At 34.3% G+C, this 24,713-nt stretch overlaps 2 protein-coding genes across 2 annotated transcripts in view; one reads left to right on the top strand and one right to left on the bottom strand.

Moving 5' to 3' along the window:
• Positions 1 to 20,463, top strand: part of atl (atlastin GTPase) — a 95,676-nt gene extending 75,213 nt beyond the window's left edge. The window contains exons 3-11 of the mRNA XM_089641181.1: positions 2,462 to 2,611; positions 4,459 to 4,614; positions 6,009 to 6,158; positions 7,725 to 7,863; positions 8,658 to 8,842; positions 9,757 to 9,978; positions 11,163 to 11,377; positions 13,361 to 13,427; positions 15,273 to 20,463. Coding sequence (XP_089497307.1) covers positions 2,462 to 2,611; positions 4,459 to 4,614; positions 6,009 to 6,158; positions 7,725 to 7,863; positions 8,658 to 8,842; positions 9,757 to 9,978; positions 11,163 to 11,377; positions 13,361 to 13,427; positions 15,273 to 15,374 — 1,386 coding nt within the window. The 3' untranslated portion in view covers positions 15,375 to 20,463. The remainder of the gene's footprint in view (positions 1 to 2,461; positions 2,612 to 4,458; positions 4,615 to 6,008; positions 6,159 to 7,724; positions 7,864 to 8,657; positions 8,843 to 9,756; positions 9,979 to 11,162; positions 11,378 to 13,360; positions 13,428 to 15,272) is intronic.
• A 147-nt stretch (positions 20,464 to 20,610) lies between these two features.
• Positions 20,611 to 24,533, bottom strand: LOC149417091 (peptidyl-prolyl cis-trans isomerase FKBP5-like). The gene has a single exon (XM_089641183.1). It carries the CDS (start codon positions 24,278 to 24,280, stop codon positions 23,408 to 23,410), a length of 873 nt encoding a protein of 290 aa, XP_089497309.1. The 5' UTR covers positions 24,281 to 24,533; the 3' UTR covers positions 20,611 to 23,407.
• Positions 24,534 to 24,713: the final 180 nt, after the last annotated feature.

Here is a 24,713-nt window from a genome sequence, read left to right as displayed (position 1 = left end):
TTGATTGCAACATATTGACATCATGATACATATTATCTAAACTTACAAAGATAGAATAATTACTCCAACCTCACTCACAAAATATGATTTTTTTATCACAATGCAATTTTTGGCATCGGTATAACCATATTTTCGGAAATTGTTTTTATTTGACATTTTGTTTATTTACTTATTTATTATTTTTTTTAAATAACCCAAACTAGGCAAATGCCCGTATCATGGTGGTAACATAGAACAAATAACATATACAATAATACAGTGATATGCATATGTGTAGTAAACTAATAATGTAAAAATATACAACAACAATAATTATATAAAAACATACAACAACAAAAATAATATAAAAATAAGAAAATACACCGATTTAGGAAATGAGATAAAAAGAATTTTGCATTCTCAGACTATAAAAATATTACCATTTGTTATTAATAATAATATAAAAAAGCAACAATAATAATATAAAAAAAACAACAATAATAATATTTAAAAAAACAACAACAATATTACTACAATTGTTAGCTCTCTCATTAAAAATTTGTTATTAATAATAATATAAAAAAAAAACAATAATAATATAAAAAAAACAACAACAATAATAATATTTAAAAAAAACAACAATATTACTACAATTGTTAGCTCTCTCATTAAAAATTTAGGCGTATTAGATCTATCAAAAAATTTATATATGAAGATGCAAAAGTCGGTCATTTTGAATACATGTACGATGACAAAAGATTTTTTAAATATTTATGTTGAGGGATCAGTAGGATTTATAGGCCCTGTTAGATGTTCTACCGAGCCGAACCCTCTGATATGAAAATATCTGGAGTCGGTGAATTATTTTACCATTTGATCTCTGGTGAGTTGACGTGTTGTTCTTGTATTGTTTTGTATTTATTTTGCTTATATAATGCACTTGCATAATGTTGATTGACTAGATGATCATTTGTGGAAGGTTTTAGTTTTTCCTATGGGGAAGATTTAACCCGGACACAAAGTCGGAAATTTCAAAAAAATAAATATATAATATCAATAAATATATATACTTTTAATATTATTAAAAACAATATTAAAAAGAAAAACAACAACAACATTAAAAAATTTTGCGGTTACAAAAAAAATTTACAGAAGCTGAAGTATGCAGGTATTAAATAAATTATACGAGTCGATAAATTAATATTAAAAGCTCATATGTCTGCCCCTTCCCCACCCCATCTAAAAAATTTGCTGAATGATAGAGCTATACAATTAGAGGCGCTATTGTGTACTAAGTAATATCTCGTCGAAAAAAGCTCCACTAGCAATAATCGGTCCGCACCGCATATAGACCGAATTTTGTAGTTTCTGATTGACGATAGAATGTTGGAGGTCAAATCTGGCTAGTTGGATGTATAAAAGTTGAACCTATTTTTTCGCTTCATGTCTCATCTAAATATAATACATCGATGTGCTGGATTTAAAATTTTACATAGAATGTAAAAAAAAATATATATATTATTAATACACTTCAAGAATAATGAAAATCCTTTTTTTTGCTCCTTCGTGGACTTCATAGTAATTAAACTGAAAAAAGATTTTTTTTCAAATAATTTGTATGTATTAATGTTGAGGCGCGTGTCTGTATATTTATTTACTTATCATATTCTGATCTAAGACCACATAACAGATGTCTATGATGAACTGCAGAGCACTATGGTAAATCAATATAATTTACCTGGGCTGTTGCAACCTTTGTCACATTGAAATCAAATATCTTTATCGAAGAAGGCAAACACTTTGCGGCTTGACATTATACAAATGAAAAAAGTTCTTTGTTTAAAACCACTTCATTTGTTTTATTCAATTCGACTGGTTTTGGTTGATCTCAACCTTCATCGGGACAATAAACATATATACAATTTTGTTTTTCGGTCGTACTTACTAATATTAAATTATCGAAGAAAGCGATCAATTGACATTATCGAAATGAAAAAGTTCTTTGTTTAAAACCACTTCATTTGTTTTATTCAATTCGACTGGTTTTGGTTGATCTCAACCTTCATTGGGACAATAAACATATATACAATTTTGCCTTTTCATTCTTACTCAGTGATATTAAATTATCGAAGAATACAAATAACATACAAATGAAAAAAGTTTTTTTTGTTTAAAACCACTTTATTTGATTTATACACGTCGACCGGTTTCAATTGATCTCACCCTTCATCGGGACAATAAACAAATATATAATTTTGCTTTTCCAATCGTACTCACTGATATTAAATTATCGAAGAAAGCAAACACATTTGGCTTGGCATAGTACAAAAGAAAAAAAGGTTTTTTTATTTAGTTACACAGTCATAAGGAGAAAATCTATAATTGGTTTTATTTTGGCTATACTACACAAACTGATAAAATGTAAACTGTCGATTTCTCGAAAATAAACAAATAAATAAATTGAGTTTTTTCCTTGTTTCAGTATGTCTTGAAAGAGACCGGCAACGAATGGCTGGGAGACGAAGAAAGTCCACTCAATGGGTTCAGCTGGAGAGGCGGCTCGGAGAGAGACACTACGGGCATCCTGCTCTGGTCCGAGATCTTCCTCACGCAGCTGCCCAATGGGGAGAAGGTAAGAGCGAGACAACATTCAATACTAAACTAGCAAAATGGATACGGAATAAACAAACAAAAGCATTTAATTTTCTTCGATTCGCAAACAACATGGTATTAATTATCAAACATACTTTTTTCTGTTATGAGTCTGTTTGTGAGTGATTGTAACTAAGGTTCAATGAACTCTGATTTGTTTTCAATTTCAGTGTCATTTTAAAAAATTGGAACTGATTGTGTCAAGATTCAGACAAGAATAAAGTACCTACTATAATGTTTATAAATATTATGTATAATATTTTAGCAAAATATTATTTTAACCCCTAAAACTTGTGATGCTTAAATTAACTGTCAGATTAATTAATTAATTTAGATTAACTGTCAGAATACAGATTCTGCGGAAAATATTTTCGAAATTCATTTGATTCCAGATTAATTTACTGTTTTTGAACTTGTATCAAAATAAAATACTGTTAAAAAGGAAAGTAATTAGTATTACAAATTAACATGAACAAATAAAAATATTAAAATTTTAAATGCAAACTGAGATAAATTTTTGTATGCGGTATAAGGGAGTTTATAAACGTTTTGCGGTGAAAGATATTTTTAGTTTGTGTTATTTATTATTTGCTAACATAATATCCCGTGATTTTGCATTGGTCTGTGCTAGTTGATAACCCTAGTGACCTGCAAATATATCAAACAATTAAATAATATGTAAAATAAGTCATTTGAACTGTACTACTTAATTCAAAAATATTGACAAACTAACAACAACAAAACATAATAAAATAATATTGTCAAACTTGGACAATCTTTCGCAACAAATCTTTTTTTTATGTGAATAAGTGTTTGGTTTTGAAATGAGAATATGCTTAGTTCCTACCGGGATGTCATTTATCCAGTTCCTACCTATTCCTAACTATCACCTTGCTGGAAAAGTATTTGAAATTTGGAACAATGGCAAGAACATAGTGCAAATTCGAGTGCATTTATTTTGAGAACAGAAAAAAGATTGGGACTAGCTTGGAAGCAAGTTTTTTGTGTAAATAATCTCGTTGAAAAGTAAACAAGAAGGAAATTGACTGTCTTGAAAGTACATAACAAATTATAAGTACTCATTCGTTTTGTTGTGGCGATAATTAATTACCTTGAGGTTTTGCGATGGAACTCACTATATTGTGATTGCATTATGCGCTTCTTTGCGGAGATACAGTGGTAAGTGCTTGGTTATCCTGTTTTCTCACTTTCCATACATTGTTCATTCCTACACATACTATCACCCAATTCCAACAACCACCATTTCATTTAGTTTAAATTATTTACAGTCGATTGATTTAGCTTCTAATCATCTGCATTTTAAAAGTGATAAGGACAAGTTTTATTCATGGATTAAATGTGTTTACATAGTTTATCAGTTTTATAACCTGCTGCAATTGCATATTTACTTATTTGTCGAGGGTATCAAAATGCAAATTATGATAAATTTCGTAACAAGATTTTCTGAGTGTATTTGTCTAACGGTAAACTTTACAAAGGAACACATTCAAATATAATATTCAAACAACTACAACTTATATTTTATTTGGTACACTTTAAACATGGAACACATTCAAATATAATATTCAAACAACTACAACTTTTTGTTTATTTGGTGAACTTCAAAAATGGAACACATTTAAATATTTTCAAACAACTTTTCGTTTATTTGATGCACTTTAAAAATGGAATAAATTCGATTAATACGTTTCAACAATTGCTTTGCATTTATTTAGTTCACTCTGAAGATAGAATTTCATTCAAGAACATTCAATTGTATTGGAAAATGTTAAAAAAGAAATTAACTTAACTTGTTTTCTATTCCAGGTGGCCATCCTCCTAATGGACACACAAGGCACTTTCGACAGTGAGAGCACGGTGAAGGATTGTGCCACGGTGTTTGCACTGTCCACCATGCTGTCCTCGGTCCAGATCTACAACCTGTCACAGAATATTCAGGAGGATGATCTGCAACACTTACAGGTATTTTCTAATTTGATGATAGTTCATACATCTCAAAATGGAGTGTTTTCTATTCGCGACTCGTCCACCAATAGCGGATGTAATAAATGACAGTCTGCAGCACCGTGACGGGCCGAACGAGCCCGAACCAATGCATTTTGTTCCTGACTGCCGAGATTACCACACCCTGCAAGGTACTTCCGTGTTCGCTCACCACCTTCTAGTTTCAATATTAATATTAAATTATCTTTGATGGTGTCCTTATTTGATATATCATCCATAATAACACCAATACATGTAATCATAATAATTTTAGAGTAAAACACTTTTCAATTATAATCACAAAATATAGAAAAAAGAAAAAAATGGCATATATGTGGAAAAACATTGGCAGTGCATTGTAAAAATTATTGTTAAAGATCTGATAGTATTATTATCTTAATGACTACAGTTTAGGATTGTTGTAATTGGAAGTGGCGCACTCTGATATTTTCTAAAAGAACTGTTTAAGTTTTCAAACAGCAAACGGATTCAGCGTGTTTTTGTTTGCTACTATCATATTATTTGACCAAAGTCCAAGTCATTTTTTTTTCCGATCAGTAAATGTGTTTTTAAATGTTGTTTTATCTCTCCAGTGCCAATTTTCAACCTCCGGCAATTTTCATAAATAAAACATTTCAGACATAATGTTTTAAAGAGAGTACGAAAAAGGTGTGCAATATAGTTGTAAATGATGAATACTTGGAGCAGGTGGATGAGTTTGTGTATTTTGGAAGTATGTTTACAAAAGATGGGAAGGCTGATCTGGAAAATTCCCTGACCGAACAATTAAGAAACACGACGATTTCAGATTTGAAAAAATATAATCATTTCGCACAGAGATATTGAAAGAAGAGTAAAAGCAGGTAACTTCATTAATGGAGGAATGAATGCGTGGTTGGCGCTAACAAAAAATTGTCCAAAGAAGCAAAGCTGGCAGTCCGCAATGGAGTGCTGTTACCTACCCTGATGTTTGGTAGTGAGGCATGGAACTGGCAAAGTAAGGATGAAAGTAGATGAAATAAGATCCCCGAGGCGTATGTGTGGTAAAACCATGTGAGAAATGTGAAATCTAGAAGAAGTAAAAAATGTAGTGTTTTGAGTAAGATTAAGAAGGGGATGCTCAGATCGAATGAACGAAGAAAGGACTGTAAGGAGAATATATGACGTAAAGTGAATGATAGAAAAATAAACATTGTACATACATATATACTTTGAATGTATTTGAAATACTTTTTGGCAATGTATCAAAACCAGCAAAAACTTCCTTAGAATTGGAGAGATATGTTTATCTTATGTTACCTATTGCATTGTTCTTGTTCTGTTATTGTGTTGTGTTTTGCTTATTCTGTAATTGTTATTGTGTTATGTTCCAGTTATTCACAGAGTACGGTCGGCTGGCGCTGGCCGACAGCGGCAAGACCCCCTTCCAGCGGCTGCAGTTCCTGGTGCGCGACTGGAGCTTCCCGTACGAGGCGGCCTTCGGCGCCGAGGGCGGACAGCAGATCCTGACTAAAAGATTACAGGTACTATTGCTACCACTTACATTGGAAACATCTAATCGTTATGAGGGGACGGCCGTGAACTGTCAATATCATCTATCTTCCTAAATTTTTTCCCAGTCCGCAAAAACGAAGTGCCGCAGGTGAAAATTTTATATCTCCAGGATCAAACCAATAAATGCTATCGATTTTTATCATTTTGGGCCGCTGATTCAAAAAAAAAACATACAAAAGTTTGTTTTTCTATATATATAGTTTGTTTATTGTAATACAGATTTTGAAAATATAAATTATTTGATGGTAGCACCTGGAAATCCAAACGATCGCTATTAAATAAGAAATATCAAAACTCTCTACTGTTACCAAAGATATTAGAAGAACGAGATGTGCTATGAGCAGTTCATACTGTGTGGAATTGTTTTGCCGAGTGTCGCCGGTTTTGTTCACCAATACTACTGCAAACCTTCGCTTACGCTAAGGTATCCGCACTAATACATAGAACAGATTTCTGTACGTACACGTCCCGATACCGTTCAAAGTACCCTAATTAGGTAGTACTCCGGCTACGGTTGGCGGCCAACATAGCATATCTCGTTCTTCTAATATCTTTGACTGTTACGTATATGCTTTCAGAAACATCATTTGAAAGAATACCCTTATAAAACTGATACAAAATAAATTTAAACTGACAAATGAAGCATCAAATCCAAAATTTTTGATAAGTCATAAATAGATTAAATGCTGTTGATTTTCGTTTAGAAAGTTAAATAAAATTTCGTCCAGAAAACTTTTGGTATAAAACGGAGACCTTTAAAATGCTAAAACAGATCTCAACGAATTTTTCATGAAATTTAGTATTTTTAAAAAAATATAAAAAAGCTTATTGTTTTGAGCAGCTGATTCAAAACTTTGAAGAAATAATAAAGTTTCCATTAAACTTGTTTACAAAAACTGTTATTTACGGAATATTTTTTGCAACAAATTTTTTATTTGGCCAAGTGAGCCAGGCTGTCCGAAGTGGTCCCGTGGGCTGCTTGTTGCTAATCACTGCTCTAAAAGAACTGTAGCCCTGGGGTTCGCTCTAAAAAATCAAAAAACTGGTCCGGGCAGCCGTTCTGCTCTCCCCAACTCCCGCACACAGCGTCCCGCACACAGCGCCCCGCAACTTGCTCTCGTATCGAGCCGGTACATGTGTACCCAGCGTCGCTTGCGCGGTTTGAGCCCACCACTCTCATCTGCCGACCAGGTCCACCGTACCTTCACTCACTTTAAACTGGAGCTTCAGGAAGGCCCATGGTCTTCACCAGTACTGAACATGACCTGCAAGTCCGGTCTCCGCCCGCAATGAGGTAGAGTCACCGACTTCATCGCCACAACCACTCTACCACCGTTTATCTCCGCCTCTACGTGTCGATCTTTGTCCTGGGGAATACACTACCGATCATGTCTACCAACTGTGTCGAGCATCAGTTCGGTCAGTGTATACTTGCACTGACTCAATAAACATTATGATTACTACAACCTCTTTCTTGTATCCTTACCATCCCCAAATATGTATGTATTTGCTAATCAAGTTGTTTTCTATTTCAGTTATCGGAAAGACAACACCCCGAACTCCAGTCACTTAGGAAACACATCACCTCTTGCTTTACGGAAATAGCCTGCTACCTCATGCCACATCCCGGACTCAAAGTTGCCACTAACCCTAATTTCGATGGAAGATTATCAGGTCGTTATTTTTGCTATTCAATTGGATTAAAAAATATATTAACTCTAGGGCCCTTCTTATGCCATAATATGCCAGTATCCGATACTCATTTTGTGTACACACATTGCAAACAACTTGTTGCGCACGTCCTTACACGTCGCTACTGAGATCATAGCCCCGTGTCACCTCCAATCATTGTTCAGTTCTTGAAAAGTTCTAGAAAACCCTCACTCACAACGAAACAGTTAGTGTAGCTGTCATTTTAATATTCTGTGATTCTTTGTTGACTGTTTTGTTCCTACTATTGATCTAAAGCACACGCATTGTTTCAAAATGTCTGACGCATGTGACGCCATGTTTAAAGTCTCGACGACGTGAGTAGTTACAACTTTGATCAGATGGGAGATTGGTGTCGCCCACGAGTTGACAAAATGTCGGCAACAATCTGCCCGTGTAAGAAAGAAAGAGCAGATATATGGCGGTAGTCACCAATATTCTTAATCGTCGAGTATCAGATGCTTGTGTATTCCTGTGGAAGGAGGGCTTGTCATATTTCACGGTTTCTGTGTGGAGAACCTTTTTAACTCTTTAAATGCGTGACTATTCGATGCTAGGTGCCTCTGTATGCGGCTCGTTTTTTATTAATGCGTGTTCGCAAGACAACTGCTGTTACTTCCGCGCACAACGAATTAAGAAAAGGGTCTTGAAGAAACCCATTTTATAGGAGGGAGGAAAGAAATCATTATTTCACACATTATAACAAACTGAAATCTTTAACATTTTTATTTTTTAATGATGTATTTAAATTCTTTCAGATATCGAAACATTATTCAAGAAAAGTCTGCTGAGCCTCGTGCCAATGTTATTAGCTCCACAGAACCTCGTCCTGAAGGAAATCAACGGTCAGAAAGTCAAGGCCCGAGATGTTGTCCAATACTTCAAATCTTATATTAACATGTACAAAGGAAACGAACTGCCGGAACCAAAGTCTATGCTTGTTGTGAGTACTATTTACTTCCTTTGATTAACTCTGTAAATTATTGTCAGTAATTTGTTTTGTGTAACCAAAATTACAGCAATATTATATTGAGTGCCACGTTTACTTGAGAAAAATTTGACAAATGCCTCGTTCATATTCGCAGTCAAAGACATCTGGCTTTTTTTCTAGCCAATGAGAGCTTTGAAAAGCGTCACCAATGGTAGTCACCGTTGCCACGGCAGAGTAGTCTTTGGTTAGAAAAAAAAAGCTTTTCACATGCATATGAACAGAGCATCACCTATTAATTTTCATTTCCCAATGATTGAAGACAGCTTAATCATCTCTGTGGAGACTGAGAGTATTTCTCAATTTTATTTTTCTTTCTCTTGGATATGCTCGAAATTAACCATCTACGGGTCCGAAGGGATGTGCATATTGCAACACATTTCTTCAAACTGATTCGTGGATGGTTTGAAAAGGAATCATGGAGAGTGTTCATTTCTACGTTCCAATGGTTATCTCCATCACCGACAGCATGGGCTGTTTTATCTTCTAGGCCTGCAGGACTAACTTGCTAATTGTAATACCAGTAGGGAAGGCAATCTCGCTGTTGGACAGAATCAATTCAGATATCGACATTTTAGCATCGGAAAGCCTTGTTTGCTGCTAGTACTTTTAGAAGCTTTTTTAAAATTTATTTTAAACTTACTCGTACATCTGCTTTATAATTCGTTATTTAAAAATGCCTTAATGCGATGCACCACGTAGGGTAATAATTGGAATCGGTCCGCTAACAATAACACTCGTTATGTAGATGGCAATAAGGTTTAAATTTCCGCTTGTTTTGATTAAGGCAAGAAAAAACATTGCCAAAAGTGTGTTTTATTTTATTTTGCTTTCAGTTCAGGCACAAATGTTGTTTGTTTTGTTTGCAGGCGACTGCGGAGGCCAACAATCTGACGGCCGTGGCAGAGGCCAAGGAGTGCTACAACCTGCTGATGGACGAGGTGTGCGGAGGCACGCGGCCCTACCTTCAGGGGCAGCTGCTGGAGGCCAACCATCTGCGGATACGGGACAAGGCCATCGGCACCTTCCAGGCCAAGAGGAAGATGGGCGGCGAGGAGTTCTCCGAGTCCTACAAGGACCAGCTGAGCAAGGTTAGTTCTTCAGGCATTGGAGGAATGTATATTAAAAATTCCTTGAGTTATCTATAGATAGCAATCACAATAATATATGTAATTGGAAGGAAACTGCGTCGATTGTACTTCACTATTCTTTCAGCAAAAGAAAAAATATTATTTTTAAGTACATCTATTTGAATTCCGATTTTGTTTTCGTGAGTGAATCAAAGCGAATCTTCGAAGTGGAAATTAACACACTTCCCGAAATCCGATCGAGCTGAAACTCGGCAGATAGACTCGTTGTTGGTAGCAATTCATTCTATCAACTTTTGGTGGAAATCACTCATACGGACGTATATACGTTTTCTTGAAATTGGATGACATTACAGCAGTTAATATATTAAATAAATGTCGGTCTTACCCAATCCGGAATTTGGTTCAGTTGTTAGCGCAGTTGACTCCAGTCCCTGGGGAGGAAGATTCAATCCTCAGTCAAACCAAAATTTGTTTTTATTTTTTTAATGTTTTATAAAACATTTTAAAAGTTCACAGCAGTTTAGAGCCACCCCTGAGAAGGAAAGTTCAATCCTCAGTCCAACGAAAATACATTTATTGTTTTTAAATACATCTATTAATAAAAATATGTGTTAATTACTGATTGTGAATGTGTTTTTGATGATTTGTTAACGGCAAATGACAAATGAAACGCAAATTTAATTTTTATTTTTTTAATTTTTTTAAAAAGAAAGACAAACATTCCCGGGTTACGAATAACCCAACAATGTTTGAAAATCTCCTACTACCACCACAGAAAGCCGAAAATGTTGCTTGTGTTGTGATGGAGGACTTAGCCAGCCGAGGAATCGAACACGCGACGCTCGGGTGAGACCCAAGCGCTATGCCCACTCAACCACTGACCGGTCAGTTGTTCCACGTGTTCTATGGTTCAAGGTGTTGCCATTTTTTGAGGATTTAGTGCCGTCCCAAAACATTATTTCTTTAATGGCAACTATCTGCATGAAATCGTAAGTATGAAAAGTAAAGCAATGATTTTTCTTATGGGTCCCTATTTAGTTTCCATATGGGGATCATTTAGAAAAAAGCATTGTGTAAAATGCCATTACTCTTTTGGAATTCGGTTTGTAGCTGAAACAATGGGGAAACACAACGATGGCATCTTTTTAAATTTTCTAGGGGTTAAATAAGCAATTATATTTCAGGACTTGGAAGAATCATTCAACCAGTTCAAGGCGCATAACGAGAGCAAGAACATCTTCAAGGCGGCGCGTACTCCGTCCGTCATCTTCGTGCTGGCGATGATCTTCTACATCTCCAGCGGAGTGTTTGGGCTGGTGGGCCTCTACGCCGTGGCCAACGTGTTCAACTCCCTCATGGGCATCATGCTTATCACACTGGTCATCTGGGCGTACATTCGGTAAATTACAAACAACACTTCTTTTATTCTCACTTTTATTTACATTCTTTACTCTTATTATTAGTCATTCATTTACAGCGCCCCCTTGAGGTGATTTTTCACGAAAACAGAGCTACATGAATTAGCCAATTATTATTAACTTATTTCAGACTTTATGTCCGGGTTAAATCTTCCCCACAGGAAAAACTAAACCCTTCCACACACTTTTCCACAAATGATCATCTAGTCAATCCATATTATGCAAGCGCATTATATAAGAATAATAAATACAAAAACAACACGTCAACTCACCAGAGATCAAATGGGAAAATAATTCACCGACTCCAGATATTTTCATATCAGAGGGAATTAATTATACTAATAATAATAATAATGGAAGATATTTTAAATATTTATATTGAGGGATCAGTAGGATTTATAGGTCCAGTTAGGAGTTCTATGTTATGAATTTACACTTATTTGTATACCTACTATTTCTATTTTTATTTGTTTGTGTTGATTTGAATTTTTATTGTTAATATAACTAAATATGTAAATATTATTGTTATTATATTGGAGGCACTGCTGAAAACCAGCTGCATTCCCGGAGAGATCCGGAATGCATAGCTGAGCAGTGACCTTTTTGTCAATAGAATTTATGTTAAAAAATGTATGTCAAATTTATCTATTGGCAAATAATTGTTTTTTTATTATTATTGTACCGAGCCGAACAATATGAAAATATCTAGAGTCGGAGTCGGTGAATTATTTTCCCATTTGATCTCTGGTGAGTTGACGTGTTGTTCTTGTATTGTTTTGTATTTATTATTCTTATATAATGCACTTACATAATGTGGATTGACTAGATGATCATTTGTGGAAAAGTGTGTCGAAGGGTTTAGTTTTTCCTGTGGGGAAGATTTAACCCAGAAATAAAGTTGGAAAATAAATTAAATCTCTAAGCTTTTTCATTTAAGGCGATGAATCAATGCAAAATCGTGTGTTTTTGATTTGAAAATGAGATCACTTAGGACAGGTTGTTTCGGAGAATTTGAACAATTCTTCAAATTTCTAAGTTCATTTTCAAGTTCTGTGAAAGATTTTTCAAGTTCTTTTATTATTTTAGCTCTGTCAATCAACTAGCCTATAATGATATAATAACAGAACCTGAATAAGACTTTCACAGAACTCGAAAATTAATGTTGAAATTTCAAGAATTGTTCAAATTCTCTGAATCAACCTGTCCATTGAAATATTAAAGATGCTGTAATAAAATACTGTCAGTATAACACACTGCTTGTCCTTTGCTATAATCGAACATTTTTTATAAGCCTAGAAAAAAATTAAGTATGAAATAAAAATCAGGCCTTAAAAAATTATTTGAAGTGCAAAATCTTCTACTTACAAACCCCTTTTAGGACATGGTTTTATTGTATAATGTGGCAACTTAAGTTCTTCAGATTGAGATCAGAAAACATTTTAATATTTGTAGCTGAACTTCACGAAATAAAATAAAATATGTGTGCTTTGGTAATTGTTAGGAAGCTTTGTAGATGCACGCATAGATGGCAGTGCGTAGAGCTTGCGGGGAAGTCCGCAAGATGGAGCCAGTGGCCAGTTGTCGCCATGGACAGTGCGAAGGCTCTCAGACAATCTCACTGGCCCAGATTCCAATTAGCAAGTTTCTAGTTATGTCGACTAACGAGTCACCAATATAATACGTGGAGTATTAATAAATCGCTGATTAATATTAGAACCTATTATTTCTAAAACTCCTTCCAAGACGAGTTGGAGACTGTTTGTGCGAACACAACAGTAATGTTTTTTGTTGTATAAAATCAAAACAGGCGGCGGTTGTAAGTGGTAATTTCAACCTTATTGGCATCTGTGTAAGGAGTGTGTAATTTTCTCCCGATTCCGAATGTTACACGCCGAGGTGCATCGTCTTATAGCTACTGTATCCATGATGATGTAATTTTAACATGCGGTTTCCTGTTATTATAGGTACAGTGGAGATTTCCGGGAGTTTGGAAGCAACATTGACGAGATGGCTTCATTCTTGTGGGACAATGTAAGTATCTCTTATGATTATCTAATGTACCAGCCACCAGCAAAAAACAAACGATTCCAATTATTGCAAGAAGCCTGTGCATACTTAGAGCAGGGGTGGCAAACCTGCGGCCCGCGCGGCTTTTTGGTGCGGCCCGAGAGCACTTTCGGTCTGCTGACCTTAAAAAACAAGTATATAAAAATGAGAATGGTTTTCTTTCACGGTGTTTGAGATACATTTTTAAGACATTATTTTACAAAACCCAGAGAAAGGTATAACATAGCTGACGTAGCGTACGTTACTAGAAAGCAGCTTAGACACAAATAAATAGGCGATCCAACATCCCTTTCAGATTTTATTTTAATTTCGTATTATTTTACTAATCAGGAATTAAATGTATGGTAAAAAATTATGAGTGTAAGGCTAATTAAATTGGGGACTCATTTACAGATAAAATTACAGTTGTGGATTGGTCTTCAGAAGCATTTAAGAAGGAAACCATTTTTGTGTTTGAAGTGCAATTTTATAATTCTAGTTGCAGACTATGTATGTGCTGCAAAAAATTGGAGGAACCCATTTTCGTGTTCTGGTTGTAGTTTTAAATAAAGTCGAAAACTCGCACAAGGAGTAACTCTTAAGTTAACTCCTGACAGGCCAAGATGCCAAACAAAACGTCTGTAACCAAGTGGGTCTTCCGACGACCCCATGCATTTTTCTGTCTTATGGACTTTTAAACTATAGAAATCCCAATTATTCAGTCAATTATTAATGGTAACTTATGTATTTTCGCAGGATTACGTAAACTAAAATGATATGTCAAGTATTTAAGCTAATATAAGGAGGATAGTAATTTTAGGTACTACCTACTCCCCCACTCGGCTGTGGGATAGAACAAGTTTTGTGTTCAGTAAGAATGTAACGATAAAATTCCAGTTGATGCATTTTGAATGAAAACATTATTGTGTGAAGTGCAGTTATAAAATCCAGGAAGCAGACTGTGTGCTGCAAAAATCGGAGAAAACCTTTTTCATGTGTTAGGTGTAGTTTTAATCAAAGCTGGTGACTCGCGCAAAGTTTATAAATTTCTAGTATGTAGTAGACTCATTTGGTCACGAATTTTAATTTTTTTTAAATTTGAATAGTAAGTACTTATTTGTCAGGTAAAATAAAATTGGTACTTGGCAAAAGAAAGTTATAATAATATATCGAGGATTCTGACACCACCCCCCGCCATTATAATCTAGGTGCGGCCTGAGGATGATATTACAAACATCAAAATGGCCTCCGACGTCGAAAAGGTTCCCCACCCCTGCTGTAGAGCAGTGGTCCCCAACCTTTTTATCACTATGGACCGGTCAACGTTTGATAATTTTACTGCGGCCTGCTGGGGGCACATTGATTGTTTATATTTTAATTTAATTTTACATTTAAAAATATATTTTTACATTTTACATTTAAAAATTTATTGAAAATAATTATAAACATAATAATAAGCTCTCATTGGTCGCGATAAAAGTATTTTATAAATTCACCAATACAATCAAATGAGAATGTCACACGCTCTCAATAAAACGATTCCACTTGCATTTGGGAAAGCTGTTGCGTCTCACTCGAGCTCATTACGTTATATTGCGAGTGCGCAAGATGGAAGCCCAGTCGTGTTTTTTACTTTGAAGGTATTGTGTCGGCGGTAACTTGGCGTGAATTATTTAATTTTTTTATTGGGTATGTTTGATTTATAAGCAGGGCCTTGGGCGGCCCTGTACCATTTAATCCACGGACCGGTACCCGTCCGCGGCCCAGGGGTTGGGGACCACTGCTGTAGAGTATATATAAAATATATAATGAGATGTTGTTAATGTTCAGATAATGAAGCCGGTGTACCAGAGCCTGGTTGAGAAGACTATCCAGGAGGCGGCCATCCAGGTGGCGGAGCGGGCGGTGAACGGCAAGCCCAAGCAGTTGTGATATCCACCCTCCGCCGGCCCCCCGCGCTCCCCCTCGTCCCGCTGCCCGTAGGACCGGTGCAGACACCCGCCAGGTGCAGACCTCGAGTAACCATCCTTCCCTATACCACCGGTGCACTAACTCGCCCATATAGGACCAGTTCACTCATTATAACCTGTACAGGAGGGTTCTCTTGTATGACAGTGGTACTCTTTCGCCCTTCTTCCACAGAGATATGCAAGTATCCAATATTCACGTCGCAAACAATTCGTTCAGACCCAATCGAAGTTGCCACCAATCATTGTTGAATTCTTAAAGTGTCAAAACTAGAATTCCTTTATAACTTGGCGCACAACCAAACAGTTGCTGTAGCTGTCATTCTTTGTTTACTGTTTTGTTCAAGTGACGCCATGTTTGATGGCTGATCGCGGGAAACTGGCATCGCCGACGAGTTTACTAAATGTCAGCAATGTATGCATGTGTACCAACTGTGAAGATACTTGCGTATCCCTGTGGAAGGGCCTAAGCCTACAGAATCCTACAGATCAAGTGTTAAGACCGATGTGCTGGTTGATAGTAATGTGTGAAATTCACAAATAATTTATCTGCACTGTATCCATATTATAAATAAATTAAATCACATCTCTTTACAAGTCAATACAATTAAACATGCAATAATAATAATAAATATGCATCACCTCTTCTGCGTTTTAAAATAAAATAGTTTTACATATAAATACACTCCATGATCGTAATTAACCTCCAAGTATTGATTCTTTTGTACTAAGCTTACGGCGATAGTTTTAGTTTCAGATGACGACGAAATCTTGCCTTGCAGTAAATATCGTGTTGTATTGACTTTAGTTAGGATTTGTGCTGCCGTACTAATTGAACTGAAATATTATTACCTTCAAGGTGAAATGCGTAGCTTCCTCCGTCGTCTAATTAATACTAATTTAAACTTTAATAATAGTGTACAGTCCGTGGGAGTCGTACTAAACATGTAATGTTTTATTAGATTCAATTGTTAGAAAAGATTATATAGATAAATGAATAAGAATGCCGTGTAAAATCATTTTTTATACTCTGAAATCGGTGGAGGGCAGATATGTTTTTTTATCTTCCGATTTTCATTGTTTTTTCAAAACAAAAATTATTTGATTTGTATTTTTTAAAGAATTTCTTAATTTGAAAAGGGTATTTATTGAAAAGCCTAAAGATTTTTTAAATTAAAAAATTTAATTTTAAAATAATAAAAAATTTCCTAGTAAAAATTGCAGGTTACAAACACACTTATTGGTGTTCATTTTCTACGCTACTTGTACGATATATCAAATGTTTTTAATAAAAATATATGTAAATTAATATAAATCACAGAAATAAACTTACTATGCTCAATTACATTGGAAGTGTGTTTTTAACTGACAAAGGGGTCTGTTTAAATTTGTTGGCCGTTTGTGTAAAAGGGTGGCGCAATGACACTTTTAAATGCGGATGTACCAGTTTTTAGTATCTCAAAAGCGAACCCGCAGATTAGATCTCCCCTTTTGGGTTTTAAGGGTTAGACATTTTGCTCTAGAAAATCTAAAATGGTAACATTTAGAAAGCAGTTAAATTAGCCTAAATATTTGTCAACCGAGGGATTGCCACAAGATCTGTGGGCGAGTTAAAGAATTATTGTAACTTGTCCAAAATCCATGACAGTATAAATAATGTTCTAAAGTGAGTTTTAATACATATTGTTTTGGTACAGAGGTGTATGAATATGTATTTGGGCGTAGGGCCCGCTGATGTGATATGTTTGTTGCTCATTCATACAGGATTTCTTCATTCTGATTAATAAACCGTAATCCTTAGTGAATAATGCCACTTTTCTTGTGCGTGCCCGTACTCATAAATAATCTAATAAACTCAACACAATGACAAATTCAACGTACCTTTAAAAAGTGATATAAATTCAACAAAAGCGATGAAAAAAAACATTAACCTGTAAATCTATGTAACCTAGTTTTTGTTTCACTTTTTAAAGGTGTGTTGAATTGACATTTTGATGAGTTATTCGGTCACTAAATAATGTTATATTTTAAAAATGCAAATAATTCAAACTGTTTTGTAATACATATTATTTCTCATGAACATGTTTTTAAGACATCGATTTAATATTATGTGTGAATTTTTTAAATATTTGATCATTTAACCGTCGATATCTGCAAACCACACATATATACATAGTACATATATTGCTGTTAGCCTAGTCTAGATAGAGATACAAGAAATATGAATATTTATAATACTGTCACTTTAATAATGTAGTGTTTTACTTAATTCATAATAATATTCATTGTTATTATTCGCAATTCACTTGATAAGGGTTTTAAAAGGTAAATTAATGTGGTTGGTTTTTAAGCGGTTGTGATAACTGAATTAAATGTACGTATTTGTATAAAATAGAGTGAATAAAACTTTTATATACTTGTGCAGCTTTGTTACGTAAGTACGTATTCAGAATTAACACGATGCGGTTGTTTCTCTCTGCAAAATGGAAATCGTATATGTGCTGCAAATTATACATAGTTCGCCCGGCAAACAAACTTGTGTAGGTATTAATAATGCAACTAATAATACACGCATGTAAATTTCACTAATTTATAATTTATCATTCTGATAAATGATCTTATCTATATAAAGGTATTAAGGGACTTACTTGACTTACGTCAACCGGCGATTATTTTGAGGAAAAACTTTAATGAAATTTTGGTCTTCGGTGACTTTTTTGATGTTTTTTTTTTTCTTCAAAACCGAACAAAAAAAAATTCCACGTTTCATCCACTGATACTGATTTTAAAAACTAAAAAAAAAATATGTCACGGGAGACATAAATTTCATTTACCTTTTTTACTCCTATTAATGTCAGGAATTAAAGTAAGTTAAGTATGTGTCACCCTTTATATCTTCTATATTTATAATATATTAAAGAAAAGTGTCTATGGTATTGTTTTTTATACAAATGTACTGTTTTATTTCACACTCAATCTTTAAAGTAAGAGAAAGTTCTAAAAATCACCCTCATCGCCTATTCCCAGCCTTCCTCAAAGAAGAATAAAGCCCGGGTAACATTGGGGGTGCTTCAGTTTAAATAGGTATTAATAAATGAATTTAATGGAGAAAAAAAAACAGGGAAAGAAAGATAAAGCTATAAATGTCTTACCGCACTCCTCCATTATTCAAATGCTATACAATTTTACCGCATATATAGTCTATGTGGAAATTCACCACTGTTTTTTTTTTTACTACATTATTTTTAAAAAAGCACTTGTTAAAAAAAGATATGCATTTTGTTTTCAAATGTGTCTATTATTACAGTTACATTATTTTATTCAATATAGCAAATGAATTTGATTCTTTCTTTCATGGTTAATTTTTACTTTAAATTTAATTGATTTATAAAAGCATGTTGATGGGACCAAAAGTAACCCTTGAAATACATTTTAATGCTTTTAACAATAACCTGCTTAAAACAAAATACTGTTTTTAAAATCATGGAATAATTTGAGGTTTTATTTGAATCGTCTATCTTCTATAAATATGTATTTGGACTTGTGTGATAAAACGTATTATAAATAAACATTTAAGTATTGTGGCTTTCAAACCATCAATGCACTAATAAAAATTAAAATATTAATATATCATACTGCTCATAATCTTAGTATAGAAAATGTTTGATTGATTTTTTGTTTTAACGAGTCTAAATTTGTCCTTTTTATTATATTTATATTTAAAATCACTTTTGTCCACGATTTGAAATTATTACATTCTTAGCACACTTCCTACGGGAAGGGTAGTTCTACCTTTTATGCCGGTCCTAATTGAATGGCTGTAAAGGCATTGCTGTCCGATAATTCATTCAAATATATGTATTATTTTCAAAGATATACCGGTTTAGAGCAAAATCCATTTTCTCGAACGGGACCCTATTTTCGCCCGCTTGAAGTGTGTTAAATTAGATATGGTATTAATTATTTTACATTACACAATTCTCTAATTGAATTTCTACATAGTAATCATAATCGCACCTTTGTATTGTTGTAAGAGATGTTAAAAATATTGTATTCTTAAAACATATTTGCCAAATTAGATTACGTAACAACATTTTATAAATTTGTGGTTGAATTGAAGAAATCGTTATCCCCTTTTGAGATGTAACCAATTCAATTTAACACGTAATGGATGAATTAATTCTCCATTTTAAATATGAAGGATTTGAAAAAGAGTGTATTATTTGCATATAATAGCTGCGAGTTGTTTTGAGAAGTTGACTCTGTTTCAAGCAATCTAAGACACGAGATGATAATGAGTGTGTAATAATTTTCTTTAGATTATGGACTGTTATTTTTCGAGAAGTTTAAACATTTGTTGATCCCGATTTTGTTACTTATTCCTTTTGTGAGTCCATTTATTGTTAATCTAAGTTCCAATTACTGGGAATATGTATGTTTTATTTACGGTTATAATATTATAGGAGTTTTGTAAAACGCTAATAGCTGTGTGTTAATTCTGAGTAATCTAGAATATAAATCATTGTAATAATAAATTAGTGGTAATTTATATCATATATATTTATGAATAGGATTGTAAATACGACACCGACAGTGCCTGACGATATCTTCCATTATGAAAAAAATCATTTTGAATAACTGTATTTTTTAAATTTCATCTGTAAATATTTGAAGTTGAAGGGTTTTTGTGCTTTGGGCTATCCGATATCTCTTAACGTCTACAGCTGCTAATAGCTAACGGCTACCAGCTGGTGAGCTGGTATACCACCAGCGCATTGCACCTACTATTATGTCTTTATCAGAAGTGAACACTATTTGTTTGTTCCATGTGCCATACAGCGACACGAGAAATCCTATTTGTTGGTTGTTTTCCTTTTCCTTTAAATGTTTATTGTTTCTACTGATGTTAATCTGCTTTTCTGATAAACAAACAAACAAACACATAATATATTATGCTCAATGCTATTTATTCAATCATCAAATTTATAGCTTTTGTTAATCTTTTCATTATTGTAAAACGGTTTCTTGGTGTAAGGTAAATAAATCCTTATTTTTTACACAAGTCTTGTATTCTAGAAAAACAACATTCCCTCCCACATACTCCTAACTCATGAAGCCCATACATCAATAAAGTCACCTCCTTCCAGTGTGGATAAACTGCAGATATGTAATTAAATAAAACACAATTGAAATTCAGTTCAATTATTTTTCCTTTTTTTCATAAAAAATATAAGCTGCTTCAATACAAGTTAAAATATTCGGACAGCAAATTTTAAATATTAATTAAAAACTGACCACACGTATACATACATACTAATATTATTAGAGAGGGGAAATAAAACACTATAGGTTTACAAAAATAAATTCTCATACTCTAGCCTTAAGAATTATTATTAGTAGCAGGTATTTCTCCTCAAGTGCTACTTTCTAATTTATGAATACAATGCATTGCTGGTGTGTGCGTATTTAATAATTATATAAAACAATTGGGCCAACGCAACTCTTTGTTACCTACCTATTCCACTATTCAAACTTTCAGAAACACAAAATGGTAAATATTTACTATTCCCCATAGTAGTTCTATGGATATTCAAGGTGGCTGCAAATTAAACTCTCCAAAGAGCCCCCGCAGACGAGAAACTTCAGTTGCATCGCAACAGTTGCCGGCATAAAAATCCATTACAGTATATGGAGATACACACGAGAGATTTTTAAGTTGCGGCAACTTTCTCCACGGCTGAATGATTATATCTAAAGTCTTCGGAGACTGTTGCGAATTCAAATTTTACACATGCTATATTTCCTCCAAGTACTTACTACCTGTACATGATATTTTAGTGTTTTTGTATTACGAAATAGTTGCCACAACTAAAGTCTCTCGTGCATTTTAAGACGGCGACTGTGATGAAATAGTTGCCGTAACTAAAGTCTCTCGTTTGCAGGGGCTCTTAATTTGATGAAATTGGTATTTAAATGCTTTATTTACCAATTCCGCTAATAAGAATAATTTTTTCTTACATAATTAAGTTGAAACAAAGTATTGCTTTTGGCAATTATGCGTACTAAGAGTGTTGTGGAATGGTAAATATTTACCCACAGAAATAAAAAATAATAAAGTTACAGAATTATCTAGGAAAGCCAAAATGAAGTGCAGAATCACTCGGCGGTTTATTACTGCTGAAGATCACAGGTACTAGGAGAGGGAAGACAGTCATCTAGCTATTAACTAACATTACCTGAGTATTGGATAACATAAACTAATCTACGCTACAAAATTCTATTTGTAATGTAAAAATTAACCACAAATTTAATTGAATATGAAAAAATGTTGCGCCATTCGCACACAAAGATACTTAACAAGCGATTGGAGTTTTGAAAACTCTTTTGATATGTTGCTAGTGCTCGTACACGATGTGACGCGTCGACTACAGGATTGATGTCAGTTGCACGCTACGCGAGTTGCATTCGCATCTACTACTCGTTACAGACAATTGTGTCAACAGAAATGACATCGAACTTTGACAAGATTTGAATGTTAAATATTCATATCTACTACTCGTTTGACAGAAATGACATCAGAACTTTGACAAGATTTGAATATTAAATATTCATATCTACTACTCGTTTGACAGAAATGACATCAGAACTTTGACAAGATTTGAATATTAAATATTCATATCTACTACTCGTTTGACAGAAATGACATCAGAACTTTGACAAGATTTGAATATTAAATATTCATATCTACTACTCGTTTGACAGAAATGACATCAGAACTTTGACAAGATTTGAATATTAAATATTCATATCTACTACTCGTTTGACAGAAATGACATCAGAACTTTGACAAGATTTGAATATTAAATATTCATATCTACTACTCGTTTGACAGAAATGACATCAGAACTTTGACAAGATTTGAATGTTAAATGTCTTCCGTAGGTGGGAAATATCCATGTATAACTTTAATTTACCAGAATACGTTAGAAAGGATTTAGCGGAGAAGGCGTGGATTAAGTTTGGAAAGAAAAATCCATTTGACGATTCTCATGTAGATCCTTGGCGGCGACGAAAGCCCTACAAATAACATTTATTTATTTGTATGGGTGACCCGAAAATCTTATTTTAGTACGTACGAAGACATAAATATAAAGAACAACATTATGTCTTCGTCGCTAGAGTCACTTGACATTATATTGATTCCACGGCTGCACTTGAAATTATAATCATGTTCAGTATAATTCGGGTAGCGCTCTGTACAGAAACCAGCTTTAAAGAGTAGCATATTGGTAAGCTACTTGTGGTTGAGTCACAGTCACGTAGCTTGTAATTATCTCTGTGTACGAAGGGCCTAAGTTTATTATTTTTCTCTCAAGAAAAACTTTCAATCCAGCGCTTGGGAGACTTTTGGATGAGTGCATTCGTTAGCTAGTTGTTATTTCCATTTTATAATATGTATAAAGACACAGCAAACCAGTTATATCTATCAGACTCATCACTTTTCCTTGCAAAACCCTAAATAAAAAATGTAAAGAACTTAAGAAGCTTATGTTTGTAAAAGAACAGAAGAAAATATAAAATCTTCAAAATATTATATGAATGAGTTGGTTCAAAGAAGGACGAAGACAGATGTAAGAGTTTTAATATAATTTAAAAACTAGAAATCCAGAAGGCAGAATTTACAGGTTCGTTTGGATCTAAGAACGTTATTTCTTTTTTGTGAAATGAAAACGAATATGAACCCATTCTGAATGTCTGTGATACGCAAATAAAGATAGACAATCCACAATTATTAGATTCATAATATTCATTTATATAACAGTGTGCAAAACACTACTTATCATGACTTTTTAAACACAGTTAGAATGTGTTAATTAAACAAGTAAAATAATGAGCATTTTAGACAGCACAAATATGGAGAAAATGGGCACATTTGGATAAAACTGAAGATTAAAAAAGCAGTCAACTCTTGTAAAATTAAATCTCGTCAAAGTCAGCTTAAACAAACATATTTTTGATGACTTTCTTGTAGGCCTCGTTCATGTGGATGACCTTCTCCCGCAACTCTGCTGCCTTGCACTTGGCCGCCGCGTTGGAGGGATCCAGGGCCAACACCTGGCAGATGTCTCCGTAGGCCGCCTCCCAGTCCGCCGTGCCCATGCGCGCACAACCTCTCCGGTACAGGGCCTTTTCGCTGTTGGACTTGATCTCCAGAGCCTTGTCACACAGAACCACCACGGCCTGGTACTCGTTGAACTGCAGCTGACAAAAAGCCAGATTATTGTACAAGTCCACCTTCAGAGTCTGAATTTCATTCATGTCGGTCTCGTCGATTCCTTCGAGATCATTTTTGTCCAATGTCAACATGAATTTTAACGCCTTGCTAAACTTTCTGAATGCTTCGATGAGTCGTTTGTCTTTTGTAAGTTTGACTCCGTCATCTTTGTGTGCTTTAGCGTGGAGAACTTTCTTCGCCCAGTGCCAATCGCAGAACAGTTCTTGATCGCGGATGCTCTTTATTGCAACCTTGCACGAAATTTCCAATGCGGCGGCATCGTGTTTATCCAGATACGTGATGTGCAGCATACTCGTCTCATCGAGGAACATGTGACTTAGGCATCTCTCTACGTCCAGGTCGATGTAAGCGGAAGCTTTTCCGATAGTCCATTGGCCGTCGAAGTCCTTACTCAAGATCGAGCTGTCTTCGCAACCGTGATAACCTATATTGTCGTTCTTAATATCCACATCTGTAATTTCTATTTCACACACCGCCCCTTCAAGAGGATTAGTCGAAAAGTCTCCTTTGATGAGTATTTTTTTCTTCAACACTTTGTGCTTCTTGTTACTCAAAATAATCTCTTGTTCTTCCATTTCCGCGATGTTATGTTATGACAGTGTAGAATTTAAGATGAAATTAATGGCTCCGAAAGCTGTCACAGAGTTTTAAAACGATTTATTAATTACAGCTTTCCTAAATGTTATTTGTGGTACATATTTTTTTAGTATTTTAATCGGCTTCTTTTTCCTACTTCAGATAATAACCTTTGTAAAACATTGTCAATCGTCAATAAAAGAAATGGTAAATAAATATTGACGACAAAATAATAATCGAGAAGAAAGCGATTATCATAGACAAAGGGACAGAAATATTTGCAGTGTTCCCGAAAGAACATAAAACATCCCATACACCCATATTAAATACAAAATGCAAAGTATAAAATAATTGTACTACTTAATTTTTCGCAGTAACAGTGTTGATAAAAATAAGATGTTTTAAAATGAAATTAATAATTTTCTTGCGTAC

The sequence above is a fragment of the Hesperophylax consimilis genome, chromosome 16 (assembly GCF_061612785.1).
Source record: "Hesperophylax consimilis isolate HC1 chromosome 16, BYU_Hcon_1.0, whole genome shotgun sequence".
Classification (NCBI taxonomy): domain Eukaryota; kingdom Metazoa; phylum Arthropoda; class Insecta; order Trichoptera; family Limnephilidae; genus Hesperophylax; species Hesperophylax consimilis.
Note: the sequence above shows the minus strand (reverse complement) of the source record. Positions and strands in the feature narration are given on the sequence as shown.